The following is a 15,653-nucleotide window of genomic DNA, read 5'->3' as shown; positions in this document are numbered from 1 at the left end:
AAGCCCTTAGAGAAAGCACACTTCCAAGTCTTTCCTCCTTCTTCAATTATGTTTTTTTTTCAAGCAGTCATACCTTCTTGTAATGTTTTAAAGTGGCTCTTTAGATAATCTGCTGTTTAATGGTTACAAAATACTGTTAAAATTTGATTATGAAACTTTCCAAGAGCAGTTGGCACACATGGAATTGGCTAAAATATGTCTGGACAGGTGCAGAAGTCTCATTGAAAGTCATTTGGAAATTATCATTACAGATCACACTTGTAAATTAACCCTGAGTGTCATGAAAGGGACTTGTAAATAATAATGACAAAAAAAATTGTTAATAAAGGTTGTGCAAGAAAATATGAAATTACATGTACTGTCATTTTTGTCCTGCTTTATTGTTATATTTTTTAATGATTCTGTTGAACAACAATGTGTGAATTTTATTGGTTAATTTGCAGTATTTGTTTTATTAGTGCAGAGTTGGAAATAAAACTTTTGCGAGTTTCAAGTTATTTCTGTGATCATTGTTGGTTTGTTGGTCATTAACAGAGAAATATTAATAATTTTTATCCTCCTGTGTTATTTATTTATTGTAGAATTGCTTTAGAATACCTATGATTGTTATATCTGGTTATTTTATGTTTTTCTTCTCCATTTAGTTTTTTCTAAAACTAAACACAATGAACATTTTTGTTGCAACAACAAAAGGTCAGGAAGGTCTCTAAAAATGCTCTGAAGGGCAACAAAGACTTTGATTATCCAGCCAACATTCAGTTCCAGCTGCAGCGGTCTCTGGACCAAAGTGTGGAGGTCAAGTTGAAAATCTGACCTCAAAGAGTTATGGATGAGAGGTCAAGAGTTCACATTGGCTCCTGGAGGTCAGTGACAGTGTGAACTATGAGGAGGAATCCATGAAAGGGTCTTGAACATCGAAGAAGTGCAGAATACAGAATCACAAATGCTATTAGTTTTCAACACATTCGCGAGCCACACTTTATTGTAACTTTTTAAAACAAACAATGTCGTATTATTTCTATTTTGGTATCATTTTTTTGGTCAGAATATTTGAAACGAGAGTTTTATACAGTCCAAACCAATTCAACTAGAATTTAATGTTCAAGTTAATCTGCAAAGCACAATGTTTTGTTACAAAGACCCCAAGTTTCAGTACAATAACAAACTCTGTTTATAAAAAATGTTCTGTTGTTGGAGTATTTTGAAGATAAATACGATCAGAAGAGGTCATCAAAGTTTCAACATGTATCTTCATTAATGTTAATAGTTTTTTTTTATGAACATGTGTATTACTACAGTAAGACATTTATAAGACATTCTTGCTTTTGTACCGGCTGCCTGGTAAGTAGCAGAGTATGGATACATTGACATGCTACACTAGAGTCCTGGTATTTCTAAGAACAATATGGTCACAGCATTGATATGAGTTCCTGTTTGAAGCCAGTGATACATGATATCCACTTTCACCAATCTTAATTGTGCTCCCTTTATGAAATTCCACATTTATAATGTCAACAAACATGTTAGTTCTCACATTTTTGTTTATTGATGGTGTTTGACTTACTTTGCTGCAAAGGGGAGACTGCTTTATGGCATGACAAATAATATCATATTCTGAAAACAATGCAACATCTATAAGAGTTTAATGCCTACAAACTGCAACTCAGGACTTTGTCAGTTTGTAAACGAAATGTGAAACATTTTTAGGAAGCTCTGTTCAAAGACAACTTGTTTTTGGTCACTGTACCAAACAGGATGTCGAATATTAGGTCAAAACTGATGCAATACTGCAAGTTCCACAGAGAACTGAAACTTTTGTTGATGAGTCAGGCAGCTATTTTATTTTTGATTTTATCAGATGGTTTCATTTGTTTTCAGATTATATATTATAGATACATTGGAAATAAATAATGGTTTCAAATAATTATCTTTCTTTTTACATCCTCCCAAATCTGTGATAGTTGGTGTGTTTATAGAGCTGAATAGAGAAACAATTGTTTTTCTCTATATTTGGCTTCAGAGTTTGGCAGGATAAAGTTTAGTTAACCTAAAAGGGTTAAAGTTTTTGTTTGGCAATTTGTGGATTATGTAAAAAAAAAAAGGGAATTTGGGGTTGAGCCAAAAAAGAAAGAGAATAAATAAACATGATTTCAGTTTCAAATTTAACATTTATTCATCTTAATAGAAAACAACAACTTGCATTTGAATCATTAGAAAAGTGCTTGAACAGAGGAACGAAACACATGATCACGAGGGAAAAAAAGAGCATTTATAGGAACTGACTCTCCAACCACATGAAGGGAGGAACTTACACTGCCAGCAATGTTTTCATCTCCTGTCTTGTTTTCGCACAGTGAATCAGAAAAACTCTGCAGTGCAAACAAGTTTATATTGTGTTGTAGTGGTGTCTCAAAGTCCATGTAAGTTTTCCTTGTCCTCCCTTCTTTTCAGCAGTCTTTTGTTCACATAATGGGGTAGCTGGCGAGGTTGGCGATGCCGCACAGGTTACCACGGTTGCGTGCCATCAGGACGTAACCCTTGTTGCCCCAGGTCTCTCCCCAGCTGCCGTGACAACATAAAGAACAGCACATGTTGAAGATCACCAGGGGTGAAGCAGCGTTTCAGTTTATCAGTTTGTCAGAAGAAAACATCAGCTGTCAGGCATCAAATCAGCGGCAGAGGAGCAAACAACGCAGTTTTCATTTAGTTGACACCAGGAGCCACCTGATGCCTTCCAGAAAGCCGAGGAGCCCCACCTGTTCTTGACGATCCAGTACTTCTTTCCTTTGGAGTTCACGCCGTAACCAACTGCAAGCACGGCGTGATTGATGTCCTCTTTGTTGCAGTTGGGGTCGTGGTAAATGCCTGATGATGTCAGAGGTGAGAGACACACAACCTTGAGCTGAAAGTCCACAAAACTTTGCAGTTTCTAAAAATATGTATTTAATTTCTCTTTTAATTTATAAGATGTAAAATATTCCTGGCCTGAGTTCAGTTTTCTCTCCCTCATAAATCAATGATTTACATTAGCCAGACTACATTTAAACCCCAAATTTAAGGAAACAAGTATGAATTTAGTTTAAAAATACTTAAATTAGGTTTTAAAATAAATATTTTCTCAACAAATTACAGACTTCAGAAGTCTTTGTGCTGAACTCCTAGTTAAAAAATGCCTAGTCAGCAGCAGGCACTACTAAGGACTCTAAGTAGCTTCAGGTAAAATGTGTAATAAATTTTCATCATGAAGGAATATAAAGCATAAACTTAAAAATCCACATTTCACACTGATTCTAGTGTGAAGTCTAACTGTTGGTTTTGTGTTTCTTTACTTTCGAAACCTTAAAACCTTTTCCTGAAGTGATGTAAAGATGTAATCTGTCACTGACCTCGTTGGTAGAACTGGAAGGATGGCTGCATGGCGTCGATGCCCACAGACACTGGGCCCACTTTGAAGAGCGCCACTGCCAGCGCACGCTCATCACCTTTTGGCACCTCCTTGTAGCCTTTGCACTGGGCTGCCATGCCGGATGAGTTGTAACGACAGGACTGGTCCTGCAGACGCAAGAAAAGATGAGAAAAGTCCCAACAGGTTTGGTGGAATTTTAACATCGAGAAACACTGCATCTTTATTTTTATTAAAAAGGAAAAATGAGGAACTAGAGCACAAAACAATGTAAAATAGAAGCTAAAACCTAAAACAAAAACTTGAATGGAATAAAATGTCTTCCTGATGATTTTGAACACCTTGTGATATTACATTCAAATGCCCGTCTCACATGACCTGACTGATCACATTCCCACAACTGGAACATTGAACTTTCTCGTAAACAGAAGAGGAAACTTTTTTTTTTTTTTTTTTGGGAAAGTTTCTACCTCGTCACTTCTGCTGAGTCACATCTTGGTCATACTTTAGCTCGTGTTTTACAGAAGAAATGTCTACTTTCTTTATTAATGACATTGTGACACGTGAGCTGATCAGGCAAAAGGAGAACTGGTGATTTTTACAGTTTCATGCTGTGGTTGAAGCTAACACCTAGGTGTTGAACCATTCAAAACCGCCAAAATAAGGGTTTCAAAAACTAAGATAAAGATCAATCAAGTGAGGTTTTCAAGTAAATCCATCCAAAGGTTGCTCATAGGCCTTTAGGGATTTAGTACGTATGGACAAAATCTGAATCTCACTCCGCTTTTAGAACAAACACATAAAAGATAAAGCTTTAATAAATGAGTTTCTCACCTCTCCGACATATGGGTAGACTTCTTCAGAGTCAATACCTCCATTCTGCTGAACATAGTTGAAGGCGTTGGTCATGTATCCGCCTCCACAGCCGTCGTTTTCCGTGACGCAGTCCACCAGGTTCTGAGGGCTGAGGTCGATGAGCTTACCCATCTTCTTGGCCAGCTGGCCCTCAAGTGCCCCGGCAGAACTGAAGGCCCAGCAGGAGCCGCAGGAGCCCTGTCAGGAAGGACATAACCGAGAGCTCAAGGTTAAATTAGTGCTAAAGAAGTAGTTATACCATCTACTGTTCAGGATAATATTACTTACTAATAACAACGAGCAAATTTATACATTTATAACCTTATTATTGTAAAGTCAGCTGAATCAAACACTTCCTGTGCAAGAAATGTTTTAGAAAGTAGGGATTGCATTATAGTGTCTGAACGCTGGAGGGCAGAGTTTGTTAAGAATACGTTTGACTTCAGACGGATTACTGAGACTCTGTGTTTCTGTGGCATCTTTTGTGCATCGTTAAGCGCATGTCTGTGGTACGTATCTAACAATGGAACAGATTTAAGTATACACTTTAAGGTTGGAACTCAAAATTTTGAGAAATGAATGCTTAACCCAGGCAACTAAAAACTCAAAGGAATAATGCTGTTTGAGGTGACTCCAGCACAAAATTGTAAATTTCCACCAATTATTTGACCATGCATTTTTAAGCAGCTTCTCCTCTACACATAGATCTTTATAACAAGCTAGTGCTCTCTATAAAAAGATTTACAGATGTGCAACCAGATTAATTTAGAGCCCTGATCATCTGTTTGATCTCGGTGAAAATTAAAATCGGTTACAATCAAACAAAACATTAGGACATAATAACCGAGTAGCATGAAATCTGCTGAGGGTGAGACATCAGCAGAGCTGTTAGTATGCAGAGGCTGCTGCCGCGATGCTGAATAATTCATGAATAACAGGAAGAAAAAGAGACGCTTAGATCAACCTATTTATGTAGTATCTGCAGGTATGAAACTCAACCACAAGGGGGCGTTGCTACAATGACATTTTTGGTCAGTACGACTCTTAGATGTGAAACTCTTGAAATGAGTTATAGCCTACAAATTAGGGTGGATACGTTTGAATCAAAACAGCAAATTAATAAAAAGCAGATACCAAAAACAATCTTAAAGTTAAACATTAAATTATTTTTTCCCCCTAACAATAAACAAGAAAGGAGATTCATAAGTTTGTCATTTTTGTAATTTTGACATCTCCAGGTGTAAATTGAAATTCATGTCTACAGACATGAAGGACGAGACATGACTTATACATTTTTATAGATTTCTAGAAACAAAGAAGTAAGCTGAAAATTAATCTTCATTTAGCATTATTTTAAGAAAACAATATTCCATCCCAGAGGACTTTTGTAATCCATAAGCATCAAAGAGAAAATGTTCAGCCAGCTGTGGGCTCAGCGTGTCTCTGATGTTCATTAGATAACATGACATCGTTCTGAAGCTGATCTGCCTGTTAGCAGGAATCACAGATGTAAACCAGATTTCACTGTGCGTAGTCCACTTCCTGTTCTGCAGGACAACAGTTTGCATAAATAACCCCAGAGTGTTCAATTCACTCATGATGACTAATTACATTTTATAATCACAGCCTGGTCTTTGTTTCTGAAATCCATTAGCAGTGAACACAGGCTTTTTCCCTGTTACGTGACTGGGCTCTTACTGCGATAATTGCTTTATCCATTATGTTTAGAGTAAATGAAGCTTATATTTTGAAAAATGTATTTCCAGGTATTTCTGAGGGAATTAAATATACTCTTCACTTTCACATCAATTTCAGTATTTCAAAGCTGAAAAGCTGCTTTTGTGTAGAGACATCACTCCAGCCTGCTGATTTGTGTTTTTTTAATGACATTAGAGCTTTTTCATTGCAAGCAACATCTGTCCCATCTCCAATATTATTTTCTCTACATTTAGTTACAAGTAATTATTTGAAGTCTTCTCACTTTGCATTTCTATTTTTTTAAAATGCAACCTCATGAGTTCTCAGGTGATTAATCATTTGCAACAATTGTGTTTCCTTCTTAACTTTCTTCCAAGAAAAGCTCGGGAACGTTGATCTCAATGCTTTTGAAACATTTGCACCACGTTTTATGTAAAAACATACCCATCGTAATTTTTTCATTTCAGATACCTAGAAACATGCTTGTTGCTATGAAAGTCACAAAGCTCTTACAAACACATAGTTTTCACCAGATGAGCACATTGAACATTGATGTTTGGTGATTTATAATCAAACCTTTTCTGTCTACGGTCTGCATACCTCCTTTGGAAACAAAGGTGCAGCTGGTGCATTTCTGCGTCCTCACATGCCTTCAGCGTTTGATCACATGGAAGGTATGTGTTGTTATTCTTTTGGTGCTCACATGCTTTTTGTTGTTCATCATATTTACCAGAATGGCAGCTGTACTTCCCCGTTTTATATCTGTCTATGCTACTGCACTGCAATGTCTCTGCCAACTATTTAGTCGACCAAAACCTTCACTTGGTTGTCTTTAGTGTCACGATCCACTTTAATTAAGACACAGTGAATCTGTCTTTTCTTCCACAGTCTGACAAAAGATAAATGCATCCATTTGTGATTCAAGTGCATCTCCTTGTCTATTGCCCTGCTCTACCGTTTAAACTTGTAGTAATGGAAGACAGCACAGATATTTCATTTTTATCATTTTTAAATTGGTTTATACTGTCATGATCAATGACAGATATCATGATTCATTTCCTCATGATGTGGAAACAGTGCCCTAGTACCAATTCTCTTGCAGCAAGTTTATGGAAAGTATCCCATTGTACTGGACAGGGCATCGGTCTCTTGTAGGTTTATAGAGCTAGACAGTGTGACCCTCCTCTGAAACTGTGAAGAACAGGGGAAAGGGACCTCATTTAAAGGCTGAAGAAGCCAGGGAATGGATCTTAGTATTTACACTTCCACCCAGCAGATTGGTCAAAATTTTACTTTTTACATTTGATTTTGCTCACTAATAAAATGTAAAGGCAAAAGCCATAGGTTACCTCAAAGTGGACGCCCACATATCTTGTAACTGCACAGGTCAGAGGTCCTCAGATGAAATCCAAGTTAGACCTTTTTGTGTTTGGATGTTTTCTTTATTTTGACTAGGGTTTTTTATTGATGGATTAAGATATCATCTACCGTAATGGGAATGTTGCTCCACTTTTTCCAAGTGAAGAAAGAGCAAAATAAGCTCTTAATTTTTCCACCTGTTCTTTCATTATCCAAGGATATCCATGCAAAGGGTAATTAATGACCACAAATTTCCCTAAAATTAAAAATTATATGGGTTTATGCATTAGTCCTATAATTAGTGAACAGTGCAGGGTGTCCAATGACAGCTGGGACATGCTCAAGCAATATTATCCATTTATAAAAAGCAGAGCAATGATGGAGTTTTTCTGCAAAATTCCATATTCCCATATTTAGCTTCTTTTATGTTTAATGAGCAATCTTTTGTAGCTTTAAATATTTACTCAGAGAGACTCTTCATGGTCCTTAAAATACAGAAAGTGGGGTGCTTCTTTGGAAATAACTTTCAGAATAAAAGAAGTCAATCTGAAAGAGAATCATTGTTGTTTTTTTTTTGTTTTTCTGACCTGGTTTTTAACCGGGGTCACCATGCCCTTCTTGCGGTAGTCGACAGATTTGGGAAGCTTGGACACAGACTCATCAAATGCCATGGTGAAGCTGCGCTCATGATCCATTGGAACCAATAGGCCAGTCATTTTCTCTGCCACTTCCTCAGATGTCTGCAGGAACACAAAAATGCCTAATAGTTACATTGTTCATGTTTCAAAGATAAAAGTGCTGCAGATGACACTTAATCAAAGAGTGTTCCTCAAAGTGTTAGTTTTTATTACCAGGGAAAGAAAGGTTGCAGTTGATCAGACTCAAGCAGTTTACTGTGCCATCTCAACAATAAATGATTTCTCTGTTTCTTGAAAGAATATATAATAAGAAAAATGTTTAAGGACTTAAACTTAATAATAGCAGAGGGATTCATTTTAAGATTTATGACAAGTACAAGAGAGAGACAGAGGAATGGATTCAGCAAGGTGACAGAGGATGAAAAGGTATTTATGAAGATATGGCTTAACACAGGTTACCATGAATGAAATGTCATTTTTCTCAACACCAATGTCGAAACAAGATAAACCCCTAGAGTGTGTAAGGGGAATTAAAAAGAAAAAAAAAGAACAGCACGGGGGATATTATGTGATTTCTGGTTTTGTATTTGGCTGTCAAAACACACAGCTGGTTACTTGGTATTCAGTGATTATGTTTTCCTTTCATTCCTATCGGTTTTATGCTGAGATTTCAGCCCAGCTCCATTTAAAAACAGGCAGGAGGAAGGAACACAGCCATCTGTTGAGCTCCTTCGTTTAATTTAATGTCTTCTAGTCAAAATGAAAATATGAAGGTATCGTTCATTTTCAGCCACCTGTTTAAACAAAAACATAAATGAATCCTTAATCTAGAATTTGGATGTACATGATTTCCCTCCAACAAATGAGTCCAAAGTCTGGCATGCTGCACTTAATGAACTCTGCTTTTCAATCAGTTTCTGATTAACAACATGTAGTAGAAGGAAGACAGTTTTGCACAGGCACTGCATCGCCTATGGAAGATTTCAGACAGTTTAGCATTTGCTGCAACATACAGGCAGTAGGACAAAAAACTGGCTGTTGGATATGGTGTATACAAAAAGAAATGCTGAAGAACTAATGTTTGAAATATTTACCATTATTTTATGGTTTCAAGTAAAAAAAAATCTCCTCCACCACCTTTCTGTGACTAATATTGCAACATAATCAGTTTAATCTAAAGTTAAGCCAATCTGCAAAAGTTTTTAATTTGTTTTTTTTTTTTACATAAAAAAGTAATTGACATGAATGAATTTCAAAAGGTACAATATAAATTACAAAATATGCCAGAGTTAACCATACAGCCTAGTTTTCATCTATAGTGTCATCGGGTCAATATAAATACAGTACACTAACACACAAGCAATCTAACATTTTTTTTTATAAAAAAAGAATAAAAATAATACTAAATAAATAAAACAAACATGAATGCCTCAGCTTTGAGTGTTTTCTAACTCTGCAGCAAAGACCAGATAATTACCTGACCCGATCTCATACGACACTAAGCACTGATCGAGATTCACTCCCCTCTGCATGCTAAAGGCTTGGAGTGGCTCCAAATGATTAGTCCAACATACAGTTTGATTAATTTGGCTAATAATTAATTAGTCACTTGGAGATACTCATATAATGAGTTTAGATCGCTAACGTTACAGCCCAAGATGGTGTGATGGTCATTAGAGAAAAACATTAGTGACATCACTGCAGAAGTAACAGGAAATTGTACTTTTAATGTTAACTTCTTTCTTCTAAAAAATATAATCACTAGGTTGCATCTAGTGTGGCAGGTCTATTGTAATGAACCGAGCCTAAAATGTGGTGGATAAAAAATAATGTGTTCTAACAATAACAGGAACACTAAATGTCAAAGAATTGTTCGACATGCAGTTCTGGATTTAAAAAAAAATGCAGACAGTGGTGCATCACATATGACCACAAAAAGGAGAAAAGAAGAATAAATATGTATGTTTTTCTAATAAAACACTGGAACAAAAATATATACAGTATACAATTTATTGAGATGTGGATCTGTAATGTACTTTAACCTAACTCTACATAGATGGAGAAAGAATAAACATAGCATTAGCATACCATGTCTCCCAGGTGGTTCATCTCCAGCTCGTAGGAGTGCATGCCCAGTGCTGCTTCCTGGTTGTGAGCCTCAATCATTCGCATATTCTTTTCCCAGATGGCTCTGCGGATCCCTTCTTCATCCTGAGTCAAACAAAGACAGCTTTCAGGTCCTGATGTCAGTTCAAAAGGCAAAACTGCACTCATCCTCTGCAGCCTCATAAAGAAATTCCTTTTAAAGCATCATTTTCTCCTGAGTTCTTAGTTTTTCAAGCATTATTATTAGACATATTTAAAATGCTTAATGGGAAAGACAGTATCAACTTAATTTTTCATCAACTAATTACATTTTAGCGTGAACGTTCGCATTTGAAAAAATGAAATTAATTCTTTTGAGCTTTATTGTTAATAAAATCAGAAGAAAAAAAACATGTTTTAGTTATAAAGAAAAATGTTGCAAAGCAAGCTAAGTTATCAAGGACTAAATCACAATAGATGTACACATTCCCATTTTTCAAGACTGAATAGCAACTAACTTATAACACCTGCAGGCTGTGAATCCATTACTTGGTGACTGCATAAAACCAGCAACCAGGCTGTGTATGGGAGAGAGATGCTCTGTGAAAAGCTGACCTACATACAGCGAGAACTCTCTGTCATTGCTACATATGGAAATGGTAGCACAAATAATACTTTACATTTTATTTAGAACAATGTATGTAAGAAAAAAACAACAAAAAAACATTTCCAACTCTTCTTCAACTCTTGCAAGCAAGAGCCAATTAATTTTGCTGCAGATGTATTTCCTTGGAAGTAAAAAAAAGGATAGTGTAAAAATGATAGAAGAAAAAAGATTACATTTGTTATTCCCCATCTGTATAAAGACCTGACAGCTGATGCAAACCAATCTGGGCAAACAGGGCAAATTTCATTATAATTAGCATGCTGAACAGAAGAAAAAAGCTTGGCTGTATTGCAGCCTAATTTCATTAATTAGGACAATTTAGCCAGTGATGTACCCAGTAATTTTCTTTTAAACAGTTGTTTTATTCAGAATTAGTCCGTTTATTATGTCAAAACTCCATATTTACATTTAGCCATATGTCTGAGGGACCAAATGTGGCCAACAGGCTTTGGGCTGTGGTGCAGCTGCTAAACATCACCTTTCTCTCTGCTTAGGCATTTTGAAAAGGTGATGATGAGGAATTGGAGACACTGACTGAGGAGCAAACTCACCAGTTAAGCTATTTGCTTTTCACCAACCTCTCTGACTCTTGTTTATGAGAAAAATGGACAACAAACATGCTGGTTTAGCCCAATGAAATTAATTTTACATGACTTCTTTCAACTACATAATGTGGTATGCTTTAATGTGGAGACCGAACTTCAGTGAATGACATTCCTGTAGGAACAGTTTGGACAAATTGTAGCAGTAAAGAACTGATCTCGAGAACGTTTTCAAGGAATGCTAATTAAAAACATCTGTCTACAACATAAAATATCTGTCTGCATAACATCAGTTAAAGTAGTATAAAAGTCACGCTCATATCCTCTAATGAAAAACAAGACTGAGTGGCACAGCAAACATGCATCTTCACACTCGAATACAGTGTGGATGCTAACACACTCTACAGCTGCAGAGAGCTGACCTCTAGCCGGAGGTGAAGCACAAACAGGGACGACAGATGCTCTGCAAGCACTGTCGAAATAAATTTGGAGTCAGCTGTGGTTTAACACCAACTAACTCATATTCTCTTCCATCTTCACAGCCAATAACTTAAAAATGATTTTTAAAAATTCAATGTGACAGAGGAGTGAAAATTTAGCAGAACAGACACGTTTTAAAAAAGGGGGTCAGAAAATAAGTCAGAGGTGATGGAGGTTTCCTCTGTTGGGAATTTCTGACTCTTGCTCTTATGCTTCCCCATCAGAGTCAAGATGACCCAAATTAATAAAAGCTATTCAGTAAATGGGCTAATTGGATTTTCCCTCATGATTTCAGCTGATGGAAGAATGATTATTATGAATCTAAAATGATTGGGATTTTAATCTGACAAAGATGACACATTTTACTAACTTGTTTCTTGTCTTTCATCATTATCTAAGTCATTTCTGAATGCAGTGGCTGGAATAAAAAATAAAAGCGATCAGAATGGTCAATTCTCACTCTGCATGTCCTCTTTTTCTTCTGATTCTTTTTGTTTCAAACAAACATCCCTGGTCTTACATTCCTCACTTCCCCAGAAGACTTTTTTCTTTCTTTCAGCACTTACAGCCAGGAGTTGTTATCTACCCCATTTAAACCCCACAAGTCAGTTACTATTAATGAACAAAGGCGTCCTGTGGTGAATAAGCGTTCTCTATTACAATTGCCTTATAAATACTGCAATCCACATGTTTGGCCTGAGAGGATAAACTTGACTGTGTTGTCAACAGTAAAAGGTTAATATTGATATTAACATAATAAATTATATTTTTGGTAATACAAGGACCCAAAGAGGTTGCAGGGGGTGCTCATGTCACCCCCCACAAGATGCCTCCCTGGGTGATTGTCCATGTCGCCCATATCAGAAGCTGCCACTGGCTTCAGTGGCAGATAAGCATTGTGTGATATGGAGTTTGTTTTAGCAGCCACTCACCAAACCATTGTACTCTCTCTGATGTATCGTCTTCCATTGCTCCCACTGAGCATCCAGAAAGGTTTCATCCATGTGGCTCAGTGCTGAGACAGCCAGCAGCAACACACACACACACGACAACATCCTGAAAATAAAATAAACAACAATAATAATCACACCCAGATTTAATAACTACGTGCTTTTTGGCCAGTTGGTATTATTTTCATCCCATTATTTGGCAATACATGTATTTGCAATTATAATTTACTTAATTCATTGCATCTGTGAAGAACGGTAATTGTTTGAGTAAAACAAAAAGCCCCCAACCATCACCTGGCTCTTTTCCAAACTTTCTTCTGGTTTCAATTTCCGGGTTTCAGTCATGTGCTGATGACTAGACAGTGAACAATGTGCAAGTGCTTATACTTTTTTTCTGTTAGGAAAACTTTATACAAGCTGTGGGTGAAAGCAGCCTGAAGTTTGCTTCAAGTAAGTAGACAGGTAACTTTGAAAGAAAAACAACATTCTCTCCCTGATTGTATATCGAAAAGGCAGAACAAAAGGACAAAGAATCCAACTCATGATGTGAAAAAGCTTATTTTTTAACCAACATGTATTTATCTTAGAGACTTCTCAGCCCTTCCAGCTCTCTGCTTTCACTTCATCAAGTCTCTTTTTTATGAAACTGTGCATCTAATCTGCATTTGTTCACAGTTAAAGGCCAGCAACTTCCTGGGGCTTTTATTCTAAACAGCAGGAACCAACTTGTTTCCTTTTGTTTTGAAGAAGTGCATGGCTATACATCGTCTGCTTCCTACACACATTGATTATACATGCAGAGCTATAGCTTCACCTTTGTGGTGATCTGATAGAGAGCTTTGCCTAAAAAGCAAATGTGCATTTAATTACCGTTGTGGGCGCTGTGTTTCTGCATGAGTCACACAGATAGTCCTCTCGAGGGTTCTTTTATGTTGTAGAAATTAACTTATTTCACATGGATTATTTATATATTTAAATATACAGTGTCTAGCTGCAATTGAAAGAACTAAGTTTAGCTTCATTTCACACCAGAGCCTGTTTTACTACACCAGTCGGTCAGCTTTTAGTAGGTTACAAAACATCTGTGCTTTCAGATTGCTTAAAGCCTTTTCTGACACGAGCCCTGCTCAACACAAAGGCTTGACAAAAGTAAACATGAGTCGATCCATAATAAGCAGACTTACCTCGGGCTCAGAAGTCTGAAAAGTTTCGAGAAGTCTTCTTGGTGTGAAGTTCTGTGCCTATGTAGTTAAAGTAGGTCACTGTGCGAGTTTATATTGGCAGGATTTTAAGGAAGTAAAATGGGAACTCCATGTCTGGGGAGGAGTTTTTTTCTCTGTTTTTCCATACAGGGAAGCTACATCTGGTTTTCCTGAAAGAGCAGAGTGATGTCAAGTTTCAAGTTACACTGGAATGTCCAAAACTTTACAAAGACGACTGAATTGCTGCAAATTCTGTGCTGCTGCATGAAAAGCCCATGAATACCAATAAATTACATTCATATTAATTATCTTTGTCTTAATGAGAATATATAATTAGGGAATTTGTGACTATAAAGGGCAATAATCTAACTGATTGAGGAAATGGGTCAGATCGTGTAAGTATTTTGAGCTTGTAATGAAATATAATTTATTCTTGTGGCTTTTATAACAAGTTCCACCACTAAAAGTACAGTCTTTCAAAATAATCACAAAAGGACTCAATTGTTTTTCCATTTTGAATCAGAAGCTAAAATTTCAAAGCTTCTGGTTATAAAATGAACATAAATGTGTCAGAAGTCAGAGGGAAAGTTCTGACACCACCAAACTCAACACATCAAATACTCTGTCCAAACTCCTGGGATGCATGTTAAAACACCGAAAGTACCACAGCTTGTACTGCTGACAGCTGTTTCCCTGCGATAAATATTTGAGGTGAATTTAGAAGGATGAAAAATGTTTTTTGTTACAAATGTTCAAATTTTACCATAGAGCAGTTCAGAGAATGAACAAATTTACTATGCTAAGAAAATCTGCATAATTTCAGATTCAGACTCTAAAGTTTGACCATGAACATTAGCACTATTATCAAATATGAAGGTCTTTACGTTGAAGGTTTCTGTTTGTTATTTTAAATTGGATATTTTTATGTGGAAGCAATGTATGCTGAAATAACCTTTGATGAAAGAAAATGAAGCAGTGTCCATCCTGAAAACAATTTCTTAAAATGCTTGCTAAAGATTGTAAAAAATAATATACATGCTGGTATTTCATTTTATGTTTATTTATAAACAGTCACATTTTAACCTTATTTCAGACAAATCCAAATAAAGGTCATGGCAACATGGCACAAAAGAATTACTCATATAAACACCTGAAGTAAATAAATTCCCACAGCATTGCCTAAATAGATACCATATTCATATTGCATGTCTTCCTGCTGTCTGGTGGTGAAGTACTTCCTTGTCCTGCAAGTCATGTGTGTATATATGAATGTGTCGTGTGACTTCTATTGTCATACAGCAGACCAGAACATCTAGTCACCAATCTAAAAATAAGAACATCCCCTATGCCTCATATGTCCAGTGATACATGACTGTTTTGCCACTGGTTCATTTTGCATGCAATCACTCCTCTATTAGCAAATATAGCAGCTTAAATGGAACAGCTTCAGTATGCAAGCATTATCATTACACTTCCACTTTGAAAAACAAAATCATAAATGTATTATTATTCATAAGATTTTTCTTTTGGATTGACATTGCATCTCATATCTGATTTCATGTCTGATGTTTAGTCTGTCATCAGGCATTTTGAATATTCGGCTTAATTTTTATAGCTGTTTATGATTCATATAAATACAATGAATGCAGCTACAGTAAACATATTCAATTTATTTAATGAATGCATGTGATGATCTTTTTGATGCTTAAGCTCCAAAGAAACAAAGACAGAAAAAATAGGAAGTCTTCCCTTAGATCAATCTGAATCGTTTCTG

The 15,653-nt window shown here is 36.3% G+C and overlaps 1 protein-coding gene across 1 annotated transcript; it reads right to left on the bottom strand.

Annotated features, from left to right (window-relative positions):
• Positions 1–2,148: 2,148 nt before the first annotated feature.
• On the bottom strand, positions 2,149–14,003 carry ctsk (cathepsin K). The gene is made up of 8 exons (XM_008430873.1): positions 13,862–14,003; positions 12,660–12,783; positions 10,042–10,164; positions 7,903–8,055; positions 4,238–4,456; positions 3,387–3,552; positions 2,757–2,865; positions 2,149–2,562 (listed from the first exon to the last, which is right to left on the bottom strand). The coding sequence occupies exons 2-8, from the start codon at positions 12,780–12,782 to the stop codon at positions 2,463–2,465; spliced, it is 993 nt and encodes a 330-aa protein (XP_008429095.1). The 5' UTR covers position 12,783; positions 13,862–14,003; the 3' UTR covers positions 2,149–2,462.
• Between the last annotated feature and the right edge of the window lie 1,650 nt (positions 14,004–15,653).

This window comes from Poecilia reticulata, linkage group LG16 (assembly GCF_000633615.1).
Source record: "Poecilia reticulata strain Guanapo linkage group LG16, Guppy_female_1.0+MT, whole genome shotgun sequence".
Classification (NCBI taxonomy): Eukaryota; Metazoa; Chordata; class Actinopteri; order Cyprinodontiformes; family Poeciliidae; genus Poecilia; species Poecilia reticulata.
This window is presented reverse-complemented; position numbering and strand designations above follow the sequence as displayed.

Excerpts from the sequence above, each read along its gene's own strand:
- ctsk (XM_008430873.1), bottom strand. The coding sequence starts at position 12,782 with ATGTTGTCGTGTGTGTGTGTGTTGCTGCTGGCTGTCTCAGCACTGAGC. Across the intron at positions 8,056-10,041 it reads TGAACCACCTGGGAGACATG|ACATCTGAGGAAGTGGCAGA; the intron begins GTATGCTAATGC and ends GTGTTCCTGCAG. Across the intron at positions 3,553-4,237 it reads TCTACCCATATGTCGGAGAG|GACCAGTCCTGTCGTTACAA; the intron begins GTGAGAAACTCA and ends TTGCGTCTGCAG.